The 23,156-nt window shown below is 34.0% G+C and overlaps 2 protein-coding genes across 4 annotated transcripts; one reads left to right on the top strand and one right to left on the bottom strand.

Annotated features, from left to right (window-relative positions):
- Positions 1-1,160: 1,160 nt before the first annotated feature.
- On the bottom strand, positions 1,161-3,879 carry LOC127085766 (annexin-like protein RJ4). Of its 2 annotated transcripts, none has more exons than XM_051026296.1 (6): positions 3,640-3,879; positions 2,554-2,699; positions 2,166-2,384; positions 1,861-2,076; positions 1,685-1,774; positions 1,161-1,589 (listed from the first exon to the last, which is right to left on the bottom strand). In XM_051026296.1, the coding sequence occupies exons 1-6, from the start codon at positions 3,710-3,712 to the stop codon at positions 1,386-1,388; spliced, it is 948 nt and encodes a 315-aa protein (XP_050882253.1). In that variant the 5' UTR covers positions 3,713-3,879; the 3' UTR covers positions 1,161-1,385. The 2 variants fall into 2 exon arrangements, with proteins under 2 accessions (XP_050882253.1, XP_050882252.1); XM_051026295.1 differs by lacking the exon at positions 3,640-3,879 and adding an exon at positions 3,087-3,209.
- Positions 3,880-10,401: 6,522 nt separating this feature from the next.
- On the top strand, positions 10,402-22,845 carry LOC127085767 (uncharacterized). Of its 2 annotated transcripts, none has more exons than XM_051026297.1 (12): positions 10,402-10,659; positions 12,461-12,527; positions 12,649-13,002; positions 13,117-13,331; positions 19,297-19,626; positions 19,777-19,975; positions 20,663-20,755; positions 20,861-20,952; positions 21,183-21,300; positions 21,471-21,556; positions 21,993-22,044; positions 22,146-22,845. In XM_051026297.1, the coding sequence occupies exons 2-12, from the start codon at positions 12,519-12,521 to the stop codon at positions 22,662-22,664; spliced, it is 2,067 nt and encodes a 688-aa protein (XP_050882254.1). In that variant the 5' UTR covers positions 10,402-10,659; positions 12,461-12,518; the 3' UTR covers positions 22,665-22,845. The 2 variants fall into 2 exon arrangements, with proteins under 2 accessions (XP_050882254.1, XP_050882255.1); XM_051026298.1 differs by having other exon boundaries at positions 19,780-19,975.
- The last annotated feature ends 311 nt before the right edge of the window (positions 22,846-23,156 follow it).

Here is a 23,156-nt window from a genome sequence, read left to right on the forward strand (position 1 = left end):
TGGTGCTATCTCTTGAATGTATTATGTGAGTACATCCAAAATTAAAATAAAAAAGTAGAGTTTAGATTTGAATATTCATACAAACCTATTGTAATAGGGGATCTTCCATCTCCCCACCTTGTGTGTGCACATTAATCGATACCCCTTTCATACATATATTGGATAGTTTGAATATATGCAATCCTAACTCTTTTATCCTCTAAATTTTTCCACAAAATCCCTCTAAGCACTCTATCATGCACATTCTCCAATTCAATAAAAATTAAGTGTAAGTCTAGTTGGTGCATTCGATAGTGCTCTAACACAAATCATATTAGATAAATTGCTTTCATGACCGACCTTCCGGCATAAAACCAAATTGATTCTCAATGATTTGAGTCTCTTTTGATACTCTCCACTCAATCACTTTATCTTATAACTTCATGGTATGACTCATAAATTTAATTCCTTAGAATTTGCACAATTTTGTATATCTCTCTTATTCTTATAGATTGGAACTAAAGTGTTTCTTCTCCATTCGTCCAACATTTATTTTGACATCATAATTCCATTAAAGAGTTTGGTGAATCATTCAATCCCTCTATTTTCTTAAAAAAATCACACTACAATATATATGTTGTTCGCCTCAATCGTCTTACTTTTACTTATTATTTTCTACGCTTATTCTACCTTTTATATCTTAAGTTGACAATAGTAATTATACTTTCAATCATCTTTCTCTAATATCAAACTTATGATGAGATACTATATTGTTCTTTAAATAAATTATAGAACTCAATTATTAAATATGAAAGAAAAAATAAAACATAAAATTACATGGAAAAAGAAAAGATTCAGTTGAATGGTTGAAATAAGTGAGCAAAATTTATGATGATTTTAAGTACATATGATCATCCATTCTCCCATGGTACAAATATTAAATAAAAAAAAATCTTTAAATGATTTAAAAGTCTACCATTGTTCAAGTAAAAAACAAATAGGCACTTATCATAATCAGTCACACTTTTCAATCTTTGTCACTTTTATAGGATCATATGTCTTCCTAGGAGTCAACACCTTTTCTAAATATTTCATATAAATTTGCTTTTCCATGTTCAAATTTTCTTTCTTTATTTGTACACATTAAATTTTATTCAATAAAGGAAAATAGCATAGGAACATAACCCAATATTATTTTAATATTAATAACTCTCCATTAGTCTAAAATAACAAGCATAATTCTCCATAGGAAACATCACAATTCACAACATAGAAGTTCAAATCATCAAAAACAACAATTGAAATAGAAACAACACCTCAACAAAACATATCATAATCATCACATAACCATAACTTAAACATAACCCAAACTCATTATTAATATGCCCTTAGATTAAGTACTTTTTTCACTCTTGCTTCCCCAAAAGAGCAAGAATGAACTTCTTGTAATCTCCTGAGGTTTCTTTGGACACTGCATCTTCAAGATGAACACTGTTTCTCTTGTAGTACAGCTCCTTGATGTCCTTCAAATCCTTCTCGGCCCTCGTAACAATCACGCGGCTTAGTGCATCCTCGTCCGTCCCAAACTTTTTGATCGCATTGCGCAAAACCTACACATAAATGCCGAATTCCTTGAAGTTTTAAGAACATTGCTCTTAACATTGTTTCAAATTTGGAGAAATAAAATGTGAGAAACTAAACTAACCTTCTCGTAGTACTTTTTGTGATCATTGATAGAACGAATAGCCGTGTGTAATGCCTTGTGGAAATCATCGGATGTTTGATCCAACAATTTCTGCGATATAAAATCAAACTCTTACCACCGAACTGTTGAATCACGAAAGTTAACAAAAGATAGAAAAATTGTTGTTTCTTTTATACCTTACTGACGGAGACGCCATGTTCGTCTCTATAGCGATTGAAAGTTGCCACAAGTTGAGTCTTGCTTCTCGTAGTGAGAATCCTAATGACTTCTTCTTCGTTGTTTCCTTTCTTTTCTTTGAGACTTTCGTGAATGATATGAGCTTCGCTTTGTGCTAATTTCGGATTGATTTCGTCTCCTTCGTACCTAAATGAGCTCACCAATCCAACCAAAAGCTGTTCAAAATTAAGCAAACATTAATACATTGTTAGTTCAAACAATCTGCAAATCAAATGGACATTAGGGACTATAAAGAACGGCCTGCCTGACGAAGATGACCGGTGGTGTTAGCAGACACGTCTTCCTCGATGGATCGCTTGTAGCGGTTACGATAGGCGCGCCTCACTGCCAAAAGCTCTTCGGCTGATAGCACGGAAGCGATTTCAGCAACCACATGATAGTCTTTGCCGCCATGCTTGATTGCTACATTGATCAAAACAGCGTCGCGGTCTGCAGGTTCCAGAATCCAGCGGTACACAGCTCTCTGAAATCAAAATACACGCGTAATTTGTTATATTTATAAATATTATTATATATCGATCTCTGATTTATTTATCAGGGATCGATATTATTTATTTTGTAGTCTAAAATAAAATAATCAATTTAGAAGAGTCAGAGATCTAGTATGTGTTTAAATACTCTATAGTATATACCTCAAAATCACCAGAGATCTCTGACTCGAGACGTTTGAGGAGATCCTCTTCGAAAAGCTCGTCATAAGCCTTTCTAATTTGTTGCCTCTGATGAACATTTCTATGACCCAAAATTGCTATAATGGCCTTGTTATCAGCACCCCATCCTGTAGAGTTTGAAAAACCATTAAACACTATCACAAATTTTAGATGACACATACGAATCGGGCCTAATGTTACTTCCAAATAAAAGCAGATGTTATGTTATGATCTAGATTGTATAATCGCAAAATTATCCGATTGCATGCACTTAGTTACATTTAGATTATCCAACGAATATCAGACGGTCAAGATATTAAACTCGTTTAAATTTTTCTTAAAATACACACTAAAATTTGAACCATATGATCTTGATCAGGTGGTCCGTAACACCGAGTGCGTAAGTTCACATTACAAATGCCATCAAGTTGATCAATTATAAGAGTATAAGTAAAAACATAATATAAAGTAAAAGTAAAATGACTATTCAATCAAAAGCAATAATTTAAGGAAACCTTTGAAAGCTTTATGAAGAGATTGTGCATCCTCAACAGGGGAATGGTTGCTGCTAGGAGCTATAAGAGTAGCCATAGTTGAATATATATTTTTCTCACTATATAGTTTTGTGATTATGGTGAAGTTTGCTTAATAGGTTCTTCTTTTATACAATGATTTAATTAAATATAAGCTATAGTGCTATGTTAGTTAGTAAAATGATTTTGTCAATATTGTATATTTAGACATTACGTGAACAAAAATTGAAGAAATTAGAGCTATCCTTATTACACGTAAATGGTGTATTTACTTGCATTATTGAATGAATAATCAATACTAAGGTATTAGAATCTAAAAAAAGTTGAACTACCACTAAAAAAAAGTTGAACTAGAATTATCATGGTCCTTTTCTAGTTAAGATTAGAATTACTTAAATAATTTTTTTTATTCAATTATCAAATGATGCTCATGCATCACTCAATTAAGAATAAGTTAGTGATCACATTATTAATTAAATATAATCTAACATCTTTTTTTAAAACAAAAATGTATAAGTATAAGCCATGCATGTACCTTTGAAAGCAAGTCGTAGAGCTTCAGCATCTTCAACAGGAGAAATTTGGCTAGGAGCAACAATGGTGGCCATTGAAATGCTAACTTTCTCTTTCTCTCTCAAATTTTGTAACTATAGAAGCAATAAGTGATTATAGACTCTGGTTTTTGTCACTTTTTATAGCATCATATGTCTTCCTAGGAGTTAACGCCTTTTCTAAATATTTCATATAAATTTGCTTTTCATTTTCAAATTTTATTTCTTTATTTGTGTGCATTAAATTTTATTCAATAAAGGAAAAAATGGGGGGAAATTGTAAAGGAAGATAGGTAAAAAGAAACAGAAAGTAAAGCTGGCTTCTGTTGTTGAGACTTTGTTTGGTTGTAAATAATGCAATGCATGAGTGGTCATAGAGATTCCTTAGGTGATTTTTCTTGTCCTTTTTTGTTTGCATGTAGAACATATGGCAAAATATGTCTAGGATTCTCTTTTCTTTTCATATAATGTACTTTTCAATAAAAATAAATATGAATTAAAATTAAAGATGTTAAAATTATAATATATTTCATTATTTTTTATTGATACTTATTTTAAAGGTTTTTTTTAGGCGTCATGCTAGTTGGCGCATGCATGTGTGATTTAGTGTGCGCGTCCATGCATTTGTGCATGCATGCATGTGCTTCTGTCATGTGTATGTGGCGCCTAGGGCATTGGCACATGCATTCATAGTTTCATCTATAAATAACATGCGCATCTCCCATATTTTTTCAGACAACTTCTTACTCTTCAACCCCATTTTCTTTCATTCTACTTCAATCTCCTTCAATTTTTCGTTCTTTAACCATGTATGAATACATTCACAAGAGAAATACCGATTTAATCTTTTCAACAGTGCAACCTCCGATAAAGATTCGAATTTGAAATATAGAATCGTTTGAACATCTTAATTGTACGTTGAACCATTGGTTAGATGGAGAAATTGCAGATGGTGAAAGGATTAGAAGAATTCAATGGCTTGAGAAGTGCGTGTATGGATGGATATTAAGACTGACAGAGACGTACACATGATGGTGTATAATATGTTTAAAATTGTTTTGATGGTTGTAATCGCTTAGTTATAGTAATGGTATTTTATTTGTTGTAGTTTGTTGTGTTGTTGTTTATGTGTTGTATTTATTTGTGATGGTATTTCCTCACAAAGTTATCATATGAAATAAATGTTGTTTTTAATATAAAGCAAAAGAGTTACAATTAAAATTATCTTGTTTGGCTTGTTCCAACACTGGGACAGTTAGTACGATTGTGATCGGACTGGTGACATGAACTACATAACCGAACCATTTTGTTTGCCGTATCCATTTCGTTTCGAATACGGGTGTTGTTTGGGCGCCCCTTTTTCTTTCTTCGCATTACTTCATTGTGTCAGAGAATGTCCCCTTGATATTCAGGCTAATAATCCTCTTTTGCAACCACTGAAAAGCTAATTTTGTAAACATTGGATAGGCTTATGACTTTGTAAACGTCAGATAGTACGTATGATGGATCTCTTCGAATCTTTGAATATGCCGCAATGATATGGGATCAGGGCATACAAAAGGCTTGGAGCTTTCCGCAGTCGCACCAACCTCTATCTAGTTCCACTTTGTATTGTCCCATTGACATGCCTTCATTGTCATCCATGGAATCAACAACATTGTACCAACCTTAGTACAGTCAAACACCGTGACCACGTGTGTGTTAGCTTTAGCAGCTTCGTGTCTAATGAATTTCATTGAAGCATCATTGAAGAACTGCCCAAATTGTAACACTTAACTCCATTTGGAACGTCTGGTCTCAAACAACGCCCCTAGCCTGAAATATGTTGCTTGCACTAAAGCGGTTATAGGTAGGTTTCAGATGCATTTGAAGACAGAGTTCATTGATTCCAAAAAGATTTGTTATCATGTGGCCTCAACGTTGACCGTTGTCATATGCCCTAGTCTACTTCTCCAATGGAATACTGTTGATCCACCGACTGATCTATGTTAGATAATCTGATATCTTCGTGGTAGTGTTTGAAAGAGGATTTTGTTAATGCATAACTTGTGTTGACAACCTTCTTCCGCAACGCTTTGTCTTTGATCTCTCACATAAAATTTTGAGTGATATGTCTAATGCAGTAGACATGCGTCGACGGAGGATCTTGCCAGCCATTATCAATGTTTTTGTAGGCACTCACTATTGAAGGGTGTCGGTCAGAGATCAAACATAAGTTAGGTTGAGGAGCAACGTGCAATCGGAGATCTTTTAGGAAAAAACTTCATCCCTCGGCAGTCTCCCCTTCAACTAGAGCAAAGGCGATTGGAAAAATGTTGTTGTTGCCATCTTGTGCCACTGTCATCAGTAGTGTTTCTTTATATTTCCCTTACAACCATGTACCATCAATTTGTATAATAGGTTTATAGAAAGCAAAACCATTGATGCATGGTTGATATGCCAAGAAGAGACGGTGAAATATTCCATTTCCAATAGCACAAGTCCCGTCTGGAGTATACGCCGACAACGTTTCCAACTTGACAATAGTCCCTGGAGCATACTATTTAAGAGCCACCAAGTATTTTGGAATTTGTTTGTAAGACTCCTCTCAATTTCCATACACTTATATCAACCGCCTTTGTTCTAGCTATCCAAGTCTTCCTGTATGGTGGAGTATAGTTGTATTGTGTTACAATATGCGAGATTATTATACTCACCTTTGACGTCCGATTGTCGCTAATGACAGATCATCGCATATTAATTGAGAGCTAAGTTTGTGATGGTCTTGCATTGGGTTCGTGAGCATGCATGTGTGAACTGGACCCATGGATCCAATATCCTAAGAATCACTCCTCTTTCGATAAGAAGCTGACAATCGGAAAAGGCAACTCTCATTTCGATAATAAATATTATACCTCATTACATTAGTTCGATCAAATCTGTAATCAACTGATAGTTCTATGTGATACTTTTTAATGGCTTTTACACAGTCTTCTTTTTTGCGAAATGTGTCTCCTTCTTTCAATGATCCTTGAATTTGCACATAAGGATTGTAAAATATATCTGATGAAGGTTCATTGGCACCCAAACTCAAGTTTGTCATGTGTTGAGGTGGACAATACATGACTAGCTGGTAATGGCTCCCATTCTTCTTCATTATTCACCATTGAATCAACCAATAACTCAGCTTCTTCTTCTTTCTCATTAATAACATTTCAGCTTACTCATCGTCATCAATTTCACAAAACACTTGTGACTGATCAATGAACTGAGACACTTGTTGTTGTTGTGGTAATATATATAACTCTATATCATTGTACCCAGATTGTTCATGACTGATAAACATATGATGAACATCGTCATCATCTCGAATCTTCAACTGGTAAAACTTTACTTGGTTGTCTGTAAACCACACCGGATTTTTATAAATGATTTGGCCCACCTGACTACACTGCAATTTCTTTTCTATTCTTTGTTTCAAATGTGAAAAATTTGGTCGTTGATTTATTATAAACTGAGTTACTTCTGTGTTGCAAAAACAAAAACCGAATAATTGATGCTCAAATATTTCACAATCGGTATGGGCATTGGTCATGTAATGTGTCGAGGAAGATATTTTTTTAAATGTAAGTTTAGTGTTTGATGGTGAATGCATTGATCTTTTATTCGCATGCAGTTAAATAGGGGAGACGGTGTATGTACTGATCACACAATTAATCTGCAAAGACAAGACAATACAATGCAAAGATTCCATGCAGAGACAAGATAATACAAAACATGTGCCTGCAAAGAATATATGCCCTAATAATCTAACACTAGAAGCATGTGCTTGCAAAGAAGATGTCTCTGCCTTAATAATCCAAGGCATGTGCCCTTTTCAATGGCGCATAAAGCAAGGCATGCACCACTTACCTTGACGCCTCTTCCTTGCATGCATAAAAAGGCATGCATGCGCCACTAATCTTGGTGCATGTGACCATGCATGTCTTAAACAAAGCATGTGTCACATGCCTAAGCGCCTACACCTATCCTCACATGCATGTGCCCTAGCCTTACCCTTATCTCACGCTTCACATGATGCATAGCTATTCACATGCTACAAGACTATCTCATCTATAAATAGGGCAACAACTCACAACACTCAACATCTGCAACACTAACAATCAACCTCTGCAACACTCAAGCTTTACAACACTCAACCTCTACAACACCCAACCTATACAACACTCAACCTCTGCAACATTATGTCTCTATTGACTATGGGTGATGAACATCGAGGAACAATCGACAATATCGCGACATTTGTATGTTATTACTTCTTCTTACTTATTTTGTACTTATTTATTACTTATGTTTCTATTGTTTATTACTTCTTCTTACTTTATTTCTTACTTATGTTTTATTAGGACCCAAAACAATTTCGATGTCGTACACATGAATATGTACCCCATGATCCATTGATAGAACCATACATTCGAGGATGCGGTTTTGGTAATCTCCTCAACATAGTCGCATACTCGGTTGACTACAAATTTATTCTTGCTTTGTTAGAGAGATGGAGACTCGAGACTCATACATTTCACCTTCCTTTCGGTGAGTGTACCGTCACACTTGAGGACGTCTACATGTTGTTAGGTGTCATACCCCTATTTTGTCCAGGCATTTTAAATTTTTATAAATTCGATTTAATTTTTAGTTTACATCATATGTACAGCATAACATGCATTTTATCATTAATAATACCTGAAATATCAGTCAGGATAAATTTATTGAAATACAGACAAATCGATTGAATCGTTGCTCAAGTACGGACAAAATCAGCGGATAAAAAGTTTCGAAATTAAAATTACAGACACCAGCATTATTAATCTACGGTTCATGTAGTTTAACCTGGTGTGCTCGTTGTATTTTTCAGCGGCTATTTCAGTTGCGTTTTGACCCGCCCGAGCCCTTTTAACCGGTGAAAATTTATTTCAAAATTTAAAGAAATGATGTATTTTTTCAACAAGTATATTTTTTGCTGATCATTTTAGTGCATCCAATTTAATTTTTTGAATAAATTTTTGCCCGACATTTATTCAGTTTTAGCCGTTTTTGATTTTGTTCTTTCGCCAAAATAGTCCGATTAAATAAATAGAATTTCCCTTATTATCATTTTAATTTTATCATGATTATTTTAAAAATTGTGAATTTTATTTGATTCAATTGATTGAAGTTAATTAAGTCATCTAAAAACAATATTATAGGCATTTTAGTTTATTTAAATAGTACGTGTTTCTTGGTGTGTTTCTTTGATTTGATCCCGACCATCAATTCAAATTGATCAATGCTCCTCATTAGCAATCCGTGTCCATTTTTATCATCCAATCAAAAAATAGTATTTAAATTAATTGCATAATTAATAAAGAAAATAGAAAATATATCTTCTTCTTTTGGACACGCCAACGGTCAGAGAGGAGAAAAAGAAAAACTCTCTCACACTCCAACGTTTCTCCCTGAGCCAAAAAGGACAAAAAAGAAAAATAATAAAAACTCTAACTGGCAAAAATACTGTTCCTTTTCTTCAAAACATTTTAAAAAATCATTTAAATTTGAAATTATTTCAAATAATTTTTTTATAAAAATTATTTTTAAAATATATTTAAAAAAAATGCAATTTCGATTATTTTTCATCTTTAAAATGAATGCTTATATTATAGAATGTCAAAATTAGTTTTTCAATTTAGAAAAAACTAATTTTTCATCTTTAAATTGAATATTTTTTAATGGAAGGAAGAAGATTAGAGAAAATGTTGAATTTTCAAATCATAAAATTTGGTCTCAACATAAAAACATAATTAGTTTTTAGTAATTAAAAAATTATTTATAGTTATAAAATTAATAAATTATTTTATAAAATTGTTAAGGCAACTAACGAATCATTATCAACATAATATTTATTTTATTTTTAATTAATAATTATCATTATTTGAGAGATAAAATTATTATTCTCAAATGTCAATTTATTATAATCAACAATTACATTCATTTGAAAGACAAAATCTTTATTTTGATATGTCAATTTTTTTTTCTTTTTTCTTCTCACATATTTTTTTTATGGTTGTTTAATACAATTGAGTTTAAATGATAAATATTCATTTTATAATTAAATAACTCATTTTAAATTTACATATGTATCTAACTGTATCATATTTGATCAAACTCAATACAATCAAGTAATTTTTTATCACACAGATCATTATTAAAAATTTAAGACAATATCTGTTTCATTTTAATTAATAATTATTTACAAGACATAATATCTATTTTAAAATGTCACATTTTGTTTCTTTATTTATTTTATAAAAAAAGTTATATATAATTATTTAATACAATTAAATTCATATAATAATTATTTATTTTATTATTAAATAACTTATTTCATATCTAAATATATTATATAAAATTGAATAGTTTGCGACTATATTAATTAACCTCAAACTAAATAAATATTATATGAAAACTTTTTTTGTCCAAAAATTAAAGGTAGAATATTTCATTTTTAAAATAAAATAAAAATCAAATGTAACCAATCTCAACCACATACTAGAATTATTTTGTCTCATTATTTACCACCATACCCACGTGAGGGTAAGGTTAAAGTCTTATCATGATATGAATGATTAATATATGATTTTTATAAAAAAAACTATTTAAAATAATTTCAAATTTAAATGATTTTTTAAATTTTAGATATTAAAAAAAAAAACATTTTCTTCTTCAAATACCTCCGCCACTGTACCTTTTCTTCAAAACGCAGTAAGCATTCTTTTCCATCGACACCGTCGTCCAGAACCGCCGCCGCGCCTCAGCCATTTTCCACCGACCACCTTTTACCCTCTCATTTCCTCCACCGCCGGCATCACACAATCATCGCCGCTGTCACCCTTTACTCAACCACGGCCAACCTCTTTTCGCCGTCAAGTCTTCGGCATTGCGGAAACTAGCGGATTTGCTATAGCTCGTGTCGAGTCTTCGGCATTGCGGTAACCATTCTACCGAGTTCTTTTGTTTGTTATTTAAACATGCGTTTGCTTTGGTTATGGAGGCTGAAATTTTCATTTCCTTTCTTTTCCCGTTGATGTTGTTACTGTCGATATGTTGTGCTGGTGAATAATGAAACTATTTATTTGGCTTTAGTTTAAGGTGAATTGAATTAAGTTGAATTTGAGGGATGTATGAAAGAATTTTCTAAGTTATCATTTTTTCTTTTCAGTTCCTGTACCTCTTTTTTTTAAAGAAAATCCAGCCTTTAGAAGAGAAAGTTAAACCATGGTTATTATGCGGCGTTTGCATTAATCCTTTGCTGTATCAATTTTCATGCTGTTATTATCATTACAAGCAATGTATGGATGTAGAAAGAAATCAATATTTTTGGGTCACTTGGGTGTTGAAAATTTAGGCCTATTTCCTTTGGTACACCCCTATTTCATTAATTCTACCTCTCATGTGTTATAATTCATGTGGCAATGCAAATATAATTTTCATTTGCACTCATGTTGTTCGATAAAATGTCTGTGTTTTTTATAAAATTTTGTTGCTGTGGTTGTTGTTATATGCTTGTTTATGTTGGTAGAAATGGAACAGTTGTACTTTCTTAACAATGAGCTAGAACTTACTAAAGTTTATGACTTGATTCCTGTGAAGTACTATTTGAGAATATAATGCATATTGATTTATAACGTGTCATGATTAATGTATATTGGTTTTGCTAATATATAATAGGTTTATAATGATTGCATGTATATAGAGGTGTAATTCATAATACATATTATCTTGCATATTGATATGTAAGTATATATAATGATTGATAGAATGGTAAATGTTAACTGACAAATCAAAATTGAGAGAGGATGTATGTATCTTACAAATTGAAAATTGAGAGAGGATGATATTTTGAATTTTGAATTTGAAAATGTCTTTTTAACTTATTATTGATTGAAGCATCCAATAAACTACACTTTATTTCATTTGTATTATCATGAATGTTCTAGTTAAAATTGAATGGTACAATTTGAAATAATCTAAACTTGCATTTTCATATTGGATGATATGCAAAAAGGTTTGGAACTTGATTATACTTTTCATGGGTCAATTATGAAAAATGGACCAAGATGTGAATTTGAACTTGATTGTAGAGGATTGATATGTAAGTCTTCATGTAAGACAATACTTAAGGTGAGAGGGGTTGTGCTATTTATTCTGCCTACTCAATTATTGTTGGTAGATTTGGAAACATTTGAAAAGCATTGCCTTAAATACTTTAGAAAAATGTCCCCTATGCGCATTATACAGGCAACGCTTATGGATAGTGTGCATAAAGAGTGATAAGAGCGTAGCCATAGACAATAGGCAATGCTCACATATAAGACGTCTGGAAATCGTCCCTTATTCTTTTAGGCAGTATTTTTCACGGTTCTGGCAACATTTTTCAAGTGTTTCTAGAGATGTAAAATGTTGTAGTAGTGATAGTAACAACGTGCCAGCCTCACACATTCTGATACCAAAATGACTATTTGCCCTTATACAGTTTGCTCATCTTGTAATCGGTTTTGTAATATGTGTCTGTTATTCATATTAGACCTTATGTAGCTCATTCTGGAGGGACTAAAATCAATTCCAACTCAAACAAATATTTTAGGGATTAAAACAAAAGAAATATGTATTCAAGGAGAAAACACAAAAAGCAGTATATTAGTTGGGATGAAAACCCTATTTAAAGTTAAACCTTTTTAAATGATCCATTTTTTGTTTTGGATGACTCAGTTTTTTCTTGTTCTTCTGTAGCCGTTGCTAGTTGCTACCTTGTGCTGGAAGTTACAAGAGGCTATCCATATCATCCTTTATGAAGTTTGTGAGTCACTATCTGTTTTTCCGTTTAGTGGCATATGAAGGAATCTTCTATTTATGTTTTTGTTTGTAGAAAATTCTCTTCACGATTTAAATTATTTGTTATCCTCCTTTTCATTTTGCAGACATGTTTGAGCAAAGGAAGAGGCTTTCATTTCCCACCATGTCACATGCTGAATTGTTGTGGGATAAGGATCTTATTGGATTGCCCTCTAGATCTTTCTGCCCTTATGGCCTTCTCTCCTGTACCTACTTCTTTGGATGCTTTTTCATTTGAAGAAAGCAATAACAATGAGAAGAGACAAAAAATTGAAGATCTCCTTGAAGCTAAAAGCTTAATTTTTGCAGAACCTTGGTACAAGACTGTTAATAGTTTGCATCTATGGAATGCCTCTTTAATTGATGTCATATTAATCTCCAGTCCAATGGGTATTATGGGATTGCCCTTTCTTACTCGGAGGAAGGGTTTCTCAGCTAAGGTAGTTTTCCTTGTCTGCTTGATGTTACACGATTTTATTTATTAATTGAACTATGTGACCATTTTCGCATCCAAATATTGCTTGCTTAGTTTTATTTTTTGTTTAATTGGTTAGATCTATGTAACCCTAGCATCAGCAAGATTAGGCCAGTTAATGATGGAAGATCTTGTATCAATGCATGCGGAATTTAGGCAGTTTTACGGATTGAAGGAGTCTAATTTCCCTCCATGGCTGAGGCAGGAAGAACTTGAAATACTTCCTTCTGTATTGAAAGAGATATTGGCAGGAAAAGATGGAGTGGAGTTGGGTGCTTGGATGCCTATGTACAGGTGATATACCCTTAATGTAATTTGTATTTTGTAACATACTCAAAATGTTTTATGTCCAAAAAGAAATATGCTTCACTACTACATGCAGTGATTTTATCTTATTATCTTGTGATTGACTAATTATAAAATTTTCACATTCAAGTGTAGTTTACTTATTTATTGTTGTCTAAATTCCAAAGCATATTTTTATTATTTTTAAAATCTAAAATACCATTCTTGAAATCCGAATCGTACGCTCTTGATCAAACAGCTATTGACGTGGCTAACTGTGCGAAGGAATGAGATTGTGACTGCACACAACCCAAATCCCACATTGGTTATAGACGGAGTACTTAACTCCCATTTTGGATTCTATCAGTCATTTGCCTTGAGCAATTTTTTAACATATGCTCCTTTGGGAGTTCAATGTCTGTCAAATAGTCCATGTTAGCAACCTTTGAGTTGACGGCAAGCAAGTGTTGATGAAGCGTTATATGGATGGATTTGGAGTTCAAAGATGATTTCAACATCTCATGGAGGGCTGCGGATTGTGTGTCGAGTTTGGATTAATGGATGCTCATTAATGGAATGGCTAGTGCTCAGCCAAAGGTTCTTTATTTAGAAAACATAATCCTTCATCCATGCTGGCTTCTTGGACTAGCATTTCTCAAGGGCTCTCGGCCTCATCTACCACATTGGACTGCTCCATGATGTGTTCTGGGCCTTCATTTGTCGGGGTTGCATCAGTTATTGTAATTATTAGAAAAAATTGGTAAAAGCTGTTATATTTTATTCATCAGCCTTAGCTGGTTTATATAGTGAAAATACAATAATTACAATTTATTTTATCCTTAATTGAGAATAAAGAAAAATAAAGGTAGTATTAAAGACAATAATAAAATCGGAAATAATATATTTTTCAACACCCCCCCTCAAGTTGGTGCATAGATATCTATCATGCCCAACTTGTCTATCAAATACTCAAAAGTAGGCCTTGCCAAGCTTTTGGTCAGGATATCCGCAGTTTGTTGACTTGAAGTCACGAAGGGTAGACATATGATTCCCGCATCTAACTTCTCCTTTATGAAGTGTCGATCAATCTCGATATGCTTGGTTCTGTCATGTTGAACTGGATTATGAGCTATGCTAATAGCAGCTTTACTGTCAGAGTACAATTTCAATGGAAGCTCAATTTTCATCTTAAGTTCTTCTAGGACTCTAAGGATCCATAATCCTTCACAAATACCTTGAGACATAGCTCTAAACTCGGCCTCTGCACTACTCCTTGCTACAACTCCTTGTTTCTTGCTCCTCCATGTCACAAGATTACCCCAAACATAGGTACAATATCCAGATGTTGATCTTCTATCTGTGACTGAACCTGCCCAATCGGCATCGGTGAAGATAGACACATTTTTTTCACTAGTCTTCTTAAAAAATAATCCTTTTCCAGGATTTCCCTTCAAATATCTCAGTATCCTATATACTGCCTCAAGATGTTCCTCGAAAGGAGAATGCATAAACTGACTCACTACACTAACTGAGAAAGCAATATCAGGTCGGGTGTGTGACAAATAAATCAATTTCCCAACCAATCTCTGATATCTCCCAGTATCAACAGAAACATTACCTTCTCCCCAAAGTTTAGCATTCGGATCCATAGGGGTATCTGCAGGACGACATCCACTCATTCCTGTTTCTTTCAACAAGTCTATAATGTATTTCTGCTGTGAAACCACAATACCATTTTTTGATCGAGCAACCTTCATACCTAGAAAATATCTCATGAATCCCAGATCCTTGATTTCAAAGTCTACTGCCAATTTCTCTTTTACTCTTGCCATTTCCACTGTATCGTCTCCAGTAAGGACAATATCATCAACATAAACAATCAGGACAGCAACTTTCCCATCGTGGGAGAATTTTGTGAACAAGGTGTGGTCAGCCTGTCCTTGGATGTACCCTTGTTTCTTCATGGACTGAGTGAATTTTTCAAACCAAGCTCTAGGGGACTGCTTTAATCCATACAAAGACTTATTTAGTTTGCACACATTTGATCCAAATTTGTTTTCAAAGCCAGGAGGAATGTCCATATATATTTCTTCTTCTAGATCGCCATTAAGAAAGGCATTCTTAACATCTAACTGGTGCAAAGGCCAATCCAGGTTAGCAGCAAGAGACAAAAGAATTCTGACAGTGTTCAATTTTGCAACAGGAGCAAATGTCTCTGAGTAATCTATACCATAGGTCTGAGTAAAGCCTTTAGCCACCAAGCGAGCCTTGTACCTTTCAATTGACCCATCTGAATTATACTTCACAGTAAACACCCATTTGCATCCAACTGTCTTCTTGCTATCTGGTAGTGGCGTAACACTCCAAGTTTTGTTCTTTTCTAGAGCTTTCATCTCCTCAAGTACAGCTTCCCTCCACTTTGGAATTTCTAGAGCAACCTGTACACTTTTTGGAATTTCTACACTAGACAATTTTGAAGTGAAGGCAGACATAGATGAAGACAAATTTGAATATGATATAAAATTGGACATGGGATGTTTAGTGCAAGATCTGACAGGTTTTCTAATGGCAACAGGATCATCTATATCAGGATACAAAATACGACTCTCAGAAACAGAGATAGACTTACCTTTTCTTTTGTTAGGAAATTGATCATTCCCCGGTTCAGATTCCTGGCAGTGTTGAGATGTGGACTTGTCCTTTCCTTTATGGTGCTTTTTCACAAAAACCTTTCCTTTCCAAGTCCCGTTTCCTAATTCAAATTTGTTTTGTTGAAGTGACTCATTATTTTGTGGCACTTCAATTAGATCATCATTATCATTGTTTTCAGGATTCTCATTATTTTCTACAAGAGAAAATGTAGGCTCGGATTCACAAGGTTCCTTACTCATGACAGGAGTAGGATCAGATAAAGAATCGCGGTCATTTTCTGTTGGTGCAGGTGTAAAAAACTTAGAATTTTGTGATATTGGTAAAGATAAGTTATTTAAAAAACTCATGTCCTCAATTTGAAACGAGTCTTCGTTTATCTCCCCCCCTTGAAGATGAGTGTCATCAAAAAAAGGTTTATTTTCAAAGAATGTAACATCCATAGTGACAAACATTTTCTTATTTTTTGGATCAAAACATTTATATCCTTTTTGGGTTGGGGAGTATCCAACAAAGACACATTTTATAGTACGTGGCTCAAGTTTTCCAACATTTTTATGTTCATGAACAAAGGCTGTGCAACCAAAGATTTTTAAAGTCAAATCAGTTAAAACACGAGTACTAGGAAAACATTCTTTGAAGACGTTAATAGGAGTTTGAAAATTGAGAATTTTGGAGGGCATTCTGTTAATTAAAAACGCAGCTGTTAAAACAGCTTCGCCCCACAAATAATTTGGTACTTTATTTGAAAAAAGTAGAGCTCTAGCAACCTCTAGTAAATGTCTATTTTTCCTTTCGGCCACTCCATTTTGTTGAGGAGTATTAGGACATGAACTTTGATGAACAATCCCATTTTTTAGAAAAAAATCACCCAGGATAGTGTTAAAATATTCTTTGCCATTATCACTTCTAAAGATTTGGATATTTGTTTGAAATTGGTTCTGCACCATTAAAACAAAATTCTTTACAGCCTGACAAACATCTGATTTTCCCTTTAACAAGTACACCCAACATACTCTTGTATGGTCGTCTATAAATGTGATAAACCATTTTTTGAGAGAAAGTGTACTTGTACGGTTAGGGCCCCAAACATCACTGTGTATAATAGAAAAAGGCTTTGATGGTTTATAAGGTTGTATTGAAAACTGGGAACGATGATGCTTTGCAAATTCACATGCTTCACATTTAAACGAAGAAAAGTTTTTATTGTGAAATATCTTAGGAAACAAGTGTTTTAAGTAACGAAAACTAGGATGACCTAATCTTAAATGCCATACCATAATGTTGTCATCTTTATTATTCAAAACGGAAAAAGACTCAAAGCAGGAACTTATTGTTTTTGAAGGTAGTTGTGATGCAGATCCAATTTCAAGGTAGTAGAGTCCTCCACTCTCCTTAGCACTGCCAATCATCTTCCCCGAGTTCAAATCCTGAAAGACACAGTGAGATCGGAAAAAATTAGTTTGACAATTTATATCTTGGGCTAATTTACTCACGGATATTAAATTACAAGATAAATTTGGAACATGAAGGACATTTTTAAGAGTTAACATTTGAGACAACACAACTGACCCTTTACCTGCAATGGCTGAAAAAGAGCCATCTGCAATTTTTATTTTTTGATTACCTGCACATGGACTATATGAAGAGAACAAAGTAGATTCACCTGTCATGTGATCGGAGGCTCCTGAATCTACTATCCAAGTATGACTGGGACTGACACTAAGAAATGCAGAATTACCTTTTGTTGCTATAGAGCAAGAAGGGGTTGGAGACTCAAGGAGTTTGTACAGTCTGTCTAGTTGCTCCGTAGTGAATGGGAACTGAGACGGAAGAGATTGCTGCCCTTGATCAGAATTACTAGCCTGAAATGCACGACCACTTTTCTTCTTCCAGTTAGGAGGTTTGCCTTTGAGCTTCCAACAAGTTTCACGTGTATGCCATTCGCGCTTGCAGTGATCACACCAAGGAACTTTGTCTGACCTTCTTCCCTCGTCAAGGTTTCTAGTAGCCAAAGCTGAGCCTTCAGATTCAGAATTTCGTTGTGTCTTACCCATCATAATTCCTTGTCGTGCCTCTTCCCTTCTTATTTCTGCAAAAATTTCACGAAGAGTTGGCAATGGTACTTTTCCTAAAACTCTACCTCTTACCTCATCAAGGTCTTTATTGAGCCCAGCGAGAAACATGAATACACGATCATTTTCTTGCCTCTTGAGAAACAAAACACTGTCTTCTGTACACCTCCACTTGTCATCATAACAGAGATCTAACTCTTGCCACAGTGTTAACAGTTCATTGTAATAAGCAGTTACACTCCTGTCACCTTGTTTCGCATGCCATAACTTTGATTTTAAACCAAAAATTTGAGAGGAGTTTTGAATATCAGAGTATGTTTCCTTAACAGCTTCCCAAACATCCTTTGCAGAAGGTAAAAACATGTAAGGCTTACCTATTCCAGTTTCCATAGAGCTTACCAGCCACGCATTAATCAAGGAGTTTTCCGACTTCCATTGTTTGTAACGAGGGTCTCCTGTTGCCGGTTCAGCTACTGCTCCTGTTAAGAAATCAATTTTTCCTTTGCTATCCAATACCAATCGAACGGTTTGAACCCATTCATTGTAGTTATTCCCATTCATTTTAGGGATATTGACCTTGAGGAAGTATGAGGAACCCTCTCGATCATTACCGCCTATGTTGGAATAATCGTCACCAAAAACAATGTTGTTCCTGTTTCCATTGTTGCCGTCATTACTGCCACTGTTTATGACCACCGACGGTTCCTCATGTACACCGTTTCCGCGGCCACCGCCGTTTCCACGGCAACCGTCCGAATCAGATTGTGGTTGGTCGTCATGGTTGGATCCAGTGTAGGCTTGTGATAGGGGAGGCCACATGTTGTTGTCATTCGCCATAGGAGGTTAATAGAGTATGTGAATTGGGTCAAAAAATACGTACAGGGAAATTTTATGGTAACCCCTAACCCAACAAAAATAGGTTGAGGAAAGCTTTTACGGTAACCCCTAACCCAGTGCTCTTGATACCATATTAGAAAAAATTGGTAAAAGCTGTTATATTTTATTCATCAGCCTTAGCTGGTTTATATAGTGAAAATACAATAATTACAATTTATTTTATCCTTAATTGAGAATAAAGAAAAATAAAGGTAGTATTAAAGACAATAATAAAATCGGAAATAATATATTTTCCAACAGTAATTAAAGAATTGTTAGTTATGTTATGTAACTGTTTTTGCTGTGTCCATTTATTTTTTTATAAATAATATCAAGTGTTGGCTGTTGAGGTTATAATGTGTGGAATTTCTCAGTGCAGCTGATGTGAAGGATTGTATGCTAAAGATCAACACACTTAATTATGCTCAGGAAGTATGCTACAACGGTACATTGGTTATAAAAGCATTCAGCTCTGGTGTAGAAATAGGGAGTTGTAATTGGATTCTAAATGGTCCAAAGGGAGATATTGCTTATCTTTCAAACTCTTGCTTCTTTTCTGCGCATGCAATGGCTTTTGATTACCGCAGTCTACGAGGGACTTGTGCATTAATTTATTCAGATTTCTCATCCTTGAGTGATACACAAGATATTGAAGATGGTGATAATTACACGGATCCAACTTCTGATAAGTTATTACCCCCGAGGTATGAGATTTTGAAATGTTATTCACCTACAAAATCAAGTTGTATCTAGACACTTACATGTATTGCTGCTCATCAGTTAAAGCAGTCTTGATAAGCTTGAATTATTTGAAATACTCATCTGTTAATATCAACTTTTTTGGTGAATTACAGCAGTTTTCAAGATTCAGATGGATTCAACCTTAACTCTGATGAAGATTTAGAAGAAAAGGAAAAACTAGTTTTCATATGCTCATGTGCTATAGAGTGTGTCAAAGATGGTGGTTCGGTTCTTATTCCTATTAATCGACTTGGAACTATTTTGCAGCTTTTGGAAGAAATGACTACATTACTCGAAGCTTCAGCTACGGAGGTGCCCTCTTTTTGTTTTGATATGTTCTTCATTAATGATTTTTCGAAATTAATAAAAAAAGCTATGATGAAAATAAGAAATATGTTTTGTGGGCGTTGTAAATGAGTCGCCTAGTTTGAAGTTGTTGACTTGACTACTCTCTTGCAAAACCACATTCCAATATTCTTTTTAGTTGCTGGTTCCTACTAATAAGTAAAATGCATGTCCTTAGCATTCAGGTTCTGTTTATTTTTGTTATTCTCATTTTGCTATATTGACTTAGACTCAATATATTGTTCACTCGTATTCATTCTTTTTTTCTCTTTTCATTTTCCTTTGGGTAAAATATGATAATTAGTCCATATAAAATACGCATTTTTTGCTTTCGTCCCTGTATTAACTTTTTAGTCCCTAAATTTACAAAAACTACACGCTTTTAAGTTCCTCAAAAGGAACTAAAAGTTTACAGTTTTGTAATTTGATGGGATCAAAAAAACAAAATTCAAAATAATTATTGAGACTAAAGGCATATTTAACCATTTTCTTTATGCTTGCAAGGGAAAAGACAGGAAAACCAAATTCCTTCCTTCAAAAGTTTGCAAAGTGTATTAGAGTCAATAATCATAGTTTTGTAAAAGGAATTTTGTAGCAAAATCTGAGATTCCTGCTTGCTCATTTTGAAATATTCATCATTTTTGCATTTTGTAGGTTCCAGTTTACATAATTTCTTCAGTGGCTGAAGAATTACTGGTGTGGCTTAACATCATACCAGAGTGGCTTTGTAAACAGCGGCAAGAAAGAGTACGCACCTTTAGTAGTATGAATTTGGTCCGTTGCACTTGCATGCTAAAATTTGCAAATTATGAAGTTGGTTCATTGTTTTTGACGTCACAACTGATACTGCAGTTATTTTCTGGGGAGTTTTTATTTGCGCATGTCAAGCTCCTAAAAGAGAAAAAGATTCACGTGGTTCCGGATATTCATTCACACGGATTTTTGTGAGATTTTTTTACCTTTTTTTCCCTTTCTCTTCTTTATTGTAAAGAACTACTGTTGATTATTGAAATAATTAGTCAATTTTAGCGTTCTTTTGCATGGTCTTAGTGCAAAATCACACGTTCCAGCAATGATAGTTGCTTGGGAAAATTAGTTTTTCCTTAGAAAGCAATAATTATTGATGATTTTTCTTGACGTTTTTAATATATTCTGACTAATGTATTGCTTGTAGAAAGAATTGGCGAGAACCCTGCATTGTATTTTGTCCTCACTGGAGTCTTCGAATGGGTCCAGTTGTTCATCTGCTTCGAAGATGGTGCGGCGATCCAAAATCCTTGCTTATCCTTGAGGTGTGTCATGTATTCTTCAAAACAACGCTTCATCTGAGTCATTTTATTCCTTTATCTATTTATTTATTTTGTTAGAAATCTGTCTTTGATGTGTTTGGTCTTGCAAAATCCATTCTTTTAATAAATTTGGAATTACATTAACAATTAATCAGTGGTTTTACTTTCTGTAGGATATGGAGAATCTTGAGCTAGCACTATTACCTTTCAAGCCAGTTGCAATGAAGGTTCTTCAATGTTTGTTTCCCTCTGGAATAGGGTAGGATTTCCTTTCCCTTAGACCTTAGTCACTTCTAATATGCTTATTAATGTATGTGTTGTTTTTGCAAATAATTTTCCAAATCTGCAAAAACACCTAGGCTTATATGGAACAGAAAGTATTGTGTAGCATCAGGAACATAGATGAGTGAAAACCCTAAGAAGTATGTAAAATACAACCCTAATAAACTTTTTTGATGGTTGTAGAATAACAATACATGGATGATTGCTTAGTCTTCCCAGTACCATGCGTTTCTTTTTTCAGTCGGCGACTTGGACTATGCTCCGTATCATATTTCCTCTTTTTTAGACTCACCTCTGCTTAAGATTTGGAGTGAATTTCCAAAATGGTCACTTTAAAATTTGGTCAATAAACAGTTTAGTCTCTGCTGATGACAGTTTGATTTATGTATTTTACTCCCTCTCCATATTTGCAGGTTGCAGAAAGTTCAACCTTTACTCAAGACATTGCAGCCAAAGACTGTTCTGGTAATTGGACAAACGTTGCTTTTATATTTATACACATTTGTTTTATAAGACAGTACATGCGATGAACTTATGATCCATTTTCTATTTAATTTCTTCTACAGTTCCCTGAAGATTTGAGATTGAAGACAAATTTCTCATGTGAAAAGTCTTTCTCAGTTTCGTATTATACCGAAGCCGAAACTCTAAAAGTGTCACGTCAAAAGGACAGTTCAGAGATAAAAATTGCTGCTGATTTGGCTTCCCAGTTTTATTGGAAAACCTTTAAAAAGGAAGGAATCAATGTCAACAGATTAAAGGGGAAGCTATTAATGGAAAATGGTAGACACCACCTGTTCTTAGATAACGACAAAAAAACTTCATCCGGAAATAGTTCTTTGTTACGTTGTGGTTTACTAGATTCAAATAAATTCCTAGCTAAATTATCAAAAATGGGAATTAATGCATCTATGGAACGTGGTACGGACGATGCTGGATCGACAAATGTTCGTATAGTTCACACAGAGAAACCATACAAAGCTTTGATAGAGATTGGAAATACCAGTACTGCTATTACTACTGTTGATGCCAACGTTGCATCCATCCTTTATAAAGCTATAGACAACATTTTGGACGAGGTCTGATATATGATAGATTTTAATTTATAGTTATTACTGTTTGTAAAACCCTTGTAGGATCTCTCCATATTATTCATAGTTATTACTGTGTAAGTTAATAACACAATTGTTAGTTGTTACTATTTCATGACTTTGTTTATAAAATTTAATTCATTCTACCTATTAATATAAATGTTTTAACTGTTAATTGTTGAACCTTTTCCTCTCAAGTATCTTCATTTTCATACTGTAAATTTAAGTGACATTCATGTGTAAATTTCGTTGTTCATGGATTTACTAATTACAAGCATGCTTGTTACTAGTATTTATGAATGTCAAATATCTGTGCTTTTTTTTTTGCTTCCTATGCAACACACTAGTTTTGATAGCTCATGGGAGGCCGAAAGTATATGTTAATAATATCTGGGAGGGCGAAGCGGAGCGATGCGGATACACTATGCGTATGTGGTATGGCTATTTAATTTAAAAATTAAATACTGTTGAAAATTATGCATTGAT

This window comes from Lathyrus oleraceus, chromosome 5, assembly GCF_024323335.1.
Source record: "Lathyrus oleraceus cultivar Zhongwan6 chromosome 5, CAAS_Psat_ZW6_1.0, whole genome shotgun sequence".
Classification (NCBI taxonomy): domain Eukaryota; kingdom Viridiplantae; phylum Streptophyta; class Magnoliopsida; order Fabales; family Fabaceae; genus Lathyrus; species Lathyrus oleraceus.

What these genes read in the sequence shown, in the direction of transcription:
- LOC127085766 (XM_051026295.1), bottom strand. Translation starts at nt 3,162, where the DNA reads ATGGCTACTCTTATAGCTCCTAGCAGCAACCATTCCCCTGTTGAGGAT. An exon ending in ATGGCGTCTCCGTCAGTAAG is followed by an intron (nt 1,775 to 1,860) that starts GTATAAAAGAAA and finishes TTTATATCGCAG; the next exon opens with AAATTGTTGGATCAAACATC. An exon ending in ACAAAAAGTACTACGAGAAG is followed by an intron (nt 1,590 to 1,684) that starts GTTAGTTTAGTT and finishes ATTTATGTGTAG; the next exon opens with GTTTTGCGCAATGCGATCAA.
- LOC127085767 (XM_051026297.1), top strand. An exon ending in ATTCATTCACACGGATTTTT is followed by an intron (nt 20,953 to 21,182) that starts GTGAGATTTTTT and finishes TATTGCTTGTAG; the next exon opens with AAAGAATTGGCGAGAACCCT. An exon ending in AATCCTTGCTTATCCTTGAG is followed by an intron (nt 21,301 to 21,470) that starts GTGTGTCATGTA and finishes TACTTTCTGTAG; the next exon opens with GATATGGAGAATCTTGAGCT.